A 4,817-nucleotide genomic window follows, 5' to 3' on the forward strand; every position below is an offset into this window, starting at 1 on the left:
TGGGGCTAGGCTTCTCTTTTGCTGAACAACTTGTTTCACATTGTGCAAGAGCAGCTTCTTGAGATAAGAGAGAGGGTCTTCAGTAAGGTTGGTATTTACCCTTATTTTTTATTGAGGATATTTTGGGTTAATGATCCATACTTGTTCATCCTCTTCATTTTTTGTTAAACTTTCCCCTTCAACCAGGAAGGCTTCTGGAGTAGGTTGAAGGGTCGCTATCCCTCTTTCAGTTGGGAACTTCATAGTACCTTGGCCAACTGAAACCGCCATGCTAAACTCACTTTTCCCAGGCCTTCCTATGATGACATCATAGTTGGAAGGCATGTTGATTACCACGAAGGTATGTGGCTTGGTTCTTTCCATCTTCCCTTCACTGAAGCAAACATCAAGGGTTAATTGGCCCAAAGGCTTAATGGGTACATCGACAATACTTTTAATAGAGGACTCAGCTGGCTAAAGCCTTGAACGTTCATCGTTGCTGAGACGGTTGAAGCATTTCTCGAACATGATCTCGGTGGCTGTTCCTGTGTTAATGTAAGCTTTGTTTGTTTCGATGGTTACCACGGTAGCTCCTACCACCAAAGGGTTTGAGAGTACACCCTGTTCGGGTGGTGGGAAGCAAACACATTGAAGCTCCCAAGCCTCCAAGCGTGCCGTTTGTGGGAAGCTTTTTTATCAAGGTTAACCAGGTTTACTTCCTTACTCTTACCTTCAGGCATTTTGTCTCTTACCCCTTTGACCAATTGGGCAAGTTCTCCGAACTTGATAGCTTACTAAATTCTCTTCTTGAGCTGAAAGCAATCGTTGGTGTGGTGGCCCTTTTCTTCGTGAAACTCACAGTATTGAGTGGAGTTCTTGTTTCTTTTGCTCTTTGGTAAGGGTCGGGGAGGTCGGAAGCCATGCTTTACCTCTTCGGGGGCTAGGATCTCTTGTGGGGTTTTGGTTAAAGATGTGAAGTTCACAGTTTTTCCCTGCTTGGAGGGTTCCTGCCTTCAGGCCTTCTGGGATCCGAACTTCTAGAGCGTTTGTCATAGGAACCATAGTTATTTCTTTTCCTGTTGGGACTGTTACTCCTCCAACTAGGACCCCTTTTCCTTTGTTCCTTGATGTCAACAGCTTCCTCCCCACGAATGTGAGCTTCAGCCCTTTTGAGGGCCTTCTCAAGGGTTATAGGTAGGCACTTGTTGAAGTCTCTAGTGAGGTACTTGGAGGTGATGGCGTTCACGAAGCCTGCCACCCTCATTTTTTCTTCTGCACCCACGTAGGTTAACCCTTCTTTCTTGTATCTTTCGATGAAACCTCTAAGGCTTTTATCGTCTCGTTGCTTGGTCTGGAAAATCACCGTTGCATCCTTGACGTACCTCTGTTGCTGTGAAAAGTTGGTCAGGAAACCTTTGATCAGGTCGTCAAAGGTTCGAATACTTCTTTCGGGTAGGTCATTGAACCATATCCGGGCAGACCCTACAAGGGTTTGCATGAACATGAGGCAGCACTCGTCATTAGACCAGTTTTCAATCCTTGCAGCCCCTGTAAAGATTTGGAGGTGGTCTTCAGGATCTTCAGTTCCGTCATATGTTCTTATGTGGGATGGCATCTTAATCCGGGTTTAAAAGATCATAATCGGCAATTTGTTGGGAAAAGCAATATAAATTGCTAGGCTTATATGGTTTGGCAAGATCTTCTTCTACTCGTGAGGCCGGATTATTGCTTGTATTTCCTTAAGTGGTTAACACTTGGTTGATGAAGTGTTGCCAAGGAAAATGTGCCATCATCTGTGGCATCAGGTTAAAGCCTTGAAGGCTTTCGGGTGTAGCCATGTAGTTCATTCCCATGGGGTTACTTATGGCTGCACTTCGAGCCATATGAAGAACAAATAAGGCTTGCTCCCATGTTGTGGACACGGGAAGAGGTAGGCTTGAAGCTGGTGACTGCAACAATTGATCTAAAGTTGTTTCATGTCCCAATGGTGCACCATTTGCAACCGGTTGAGAGGTAAACAAAGGGAAAACTATTGGATCTGGTCTTGCAACAGCATACAGGCTTAGATTAGGTGGAAGATAACTAGGACCAGCTTCGTTCCGAGATACAGCTGGTTGTGAGCTACTAAAAGGAGGTAGGGGTGCCCCAGGTGACAACAAAGGATCAGGCTCATCATAGTCTAGCCTGATTCTTACTACTTTTTCTCTTTCTCGGCTCACGTACTAGTTGAGAAGGGATCTCAAGTGTAAGAAGTTGCTTGCTACACCGTCGGGTGTCAAATCGATGCATGTTGGTGTGCTTGTTACACCGATTTAAGGAGAAGGAACCCCCGAACGAGAAGGGTTGGCGTCTGAAAGGAAGAGAACTCATGGAACATGGTTCCCGTTGGAGTGATTCCCAGAGTAGAAAATGAGGTGGGTATAGCCGGTGGAGTTTGGCTAGCACTAGGTGTCGAAGTACGAGGTATTTGATTCACCTCACCTGGAGACTCACTTTCAGACATGATGAACTTGACGAAGTTGGAGCTACACTACTGGTCTTTTAGGATAAACTTAGTGGTGTAGCCCTACGGTGGACGCCAACTTGTTGGTACAACAAATATAAGACCAAGGATAGTGGTTAGACTGGTCAGGCAAAAGGGTTCAAGAGTCTTGATTTGCCTAACGCAGGTCGCGGGTTCCTCCCACGTATGCAATACGTAGGGTCGGATCACTTAACTATGGATTGCTTTGAATTCTGGATTGAAGGAGACTCAACCCAGAATGTTTGCATGCAATCTGATAGTATTGGAGTGAGTGAAGAATAGAACAAGTGATGCACAAGTTCTAGAGAGAGAGTGAGATTTTGAGAATGGCTGATTGAATGGACAAGAGTTGGTATTTATAGAGAAGGAATCAGCCATGAAAGGAAACCTTTGACTAGTGATCCGAGAGTGCAGTGAGGGAGTTGCCCTTTTTGGTAGATTGAAGGCTTCGGACCTTCGGATAAGGGATGTCACTTCCCACATGCTCTTTTGCGGCTGTGTGGGAGAGATCACATGTAAAGTGTGATATGACTTAACACTGTTTCATGCTTTTTGCTGTTCACCACAGCTGGTTGTTTTCCGAACCCTTTTACCTTTCAACCCGTTAAGCTATATTGCACTTTAGTCAATTTGTTAAGCTTGAGCTACCCACGTGATAAATACATAATAAATTCAAATACTTGGTCACAAGGGTCCATAATTTCCCTTGATAGACCAAACACTAAGCCACGGTGATGTTATAGGACTTCCTCATCATTTGCATACACTAGATTGACATGTACCCAATATGACACTAGGCACACCATATTACTAATGTCACCTAACAGGTCTTTCATAAAGTTGCCTACATCAGGGTTACACAACCCCAATGTGATATTAGTCATGCAATATTCCTAACGTCATAGATACGTCTTCCTCGTATCATCTACCACACACACCATATTCCTATAGCAAGACATCATTAAGCTGACCTGACCTAGGCATGACTAATCAAACAAGGCACGTATTAAACATCATGTAAGTAGGGCTGCCAACGAACCGAACGAACACGAACAAGACCTTGTTCGTGTTCGTTTGTTAAGAAATATATGTGTTCGCGAACCGTTCACGAACACTTATCAAACGAGATTTTATGTTCGTGTTCGTTTGTGTTTTTTTTTTTGTTAATTTTAGGTAACGAATAAAAACGAACGTTGACGAACACAAATGAGCACAAACTAATGTTCATGTACACAAATGGAAATAAACGAACACAAACAATCGTTCATGAACAAAATATATAATACACTGACACTTATTAGATGTTTAATTTGTCAGAATTTTGAATTATTTAAATAAGTATAAAAACAAAAAACACTAATGAACTATTGAACACAAACGAACACCTTACCGAACGTTCACGAACATAAACGAATGAACACGACCTCTGTTCATGTTTGTTCATTTAATTAAACGAACGAAATTTCTTGTTCGTGTTCGTTTGTTTAATAAACGAGCGAACACAAACGAACTTTCCGCTGAACGGTTCACGAATTGTTCGCTGAACGTTTGGTTCATTTGCAGCCCTACATATAAGTCCTTCAACATCGTTTATACGTAACATTCATACATGCTAATTTTAACTTGCTTTTCTATCTTCTCTTCACATACACATACACATACACATACATGTACGCATGCGTGCGCGCTCACACACACGTATATATAGGGTTAGGATCGTATGAGAAGTATTAGGCTAATTGCGAAACTTAAGAAGCATTCCGAACCACCTTAAACGAAAATAAAAAGAAATTGGAAAAATCGGAGCTTTTTTCTATCAGGTTTGTTTTTATAGATTTATACACATATGTATATTGTCCATCTTTTAATTATACATATATATATGTATATACGTGTTTATAATTGATAAATATGTAGTGTACATCTATGATTGAGGTGAATGATTTAGTTTTAAATTTGGCTTTAGGGTTTAGCATTATGGGTTAGTTTTAGTATTTAGCATTAGTATTTAGGGTTTAGTTTAAGTGTTTAGCATTAGTATTCAAGGTTTAGCTTTAGGGTTTAGCATTAGCATTAGCATTTAACTTTAGGGTTTAATTTTTAGGTTTTAGCATAGGGTTTAGTCTTAGGGTTTAGATTTAGGGTTTAGATATTTTGGTTATTTTTCAACGAGTCGGTCCCAATGCCATTAGAATGAGCTCAATCAGCATTCGTTTAACCAGGTTTCCTACACTTCTTAGGTTAAACTAGTCGAACGGTTTTTTTTTTGTTTATGTTCGTTCACTTATTAAACGAACGAACATAAACGAACTTT

At 41.3% G+C, this 4,817-nt stretch overlaps 1 protein-coding gene across 1 annotated transcript; it reads right to left on the reverse strand.

Moving 5' to 3' along the window:
* Window positions 1-958: 958 nt before the first annotated feature.
* LOC110888750 lies at window positions 959-1,594 on the reverse strand. The gene has a single exon (XM_022136258.1). The coding sequence runs from the start codon at window positions 1,592-1,594 to the stop codon at window positions 959-961; it is 636 nt and encodes a 211-aa protein (XP_021991950.1).
* Between the last annotated feature and the right edge of the window lie 3,223 nt (window positions 1,595-4,817).

This window comes from Helianthus annuus, chromosome 11 (genome assembly GCF_002127325.2).
Source record: "Helianthus annuus cultivar XRQ/B chromosome 11, HanXRQr2.0-SUNRISE, whole genome shotgun sequence".
Lineage (NCBI taxonomy): Eukaryota > Viridiplantae > Streptophyta > Magnoliopsida > Asterales > Asteraceae > Helianthus > Helianthus annuus.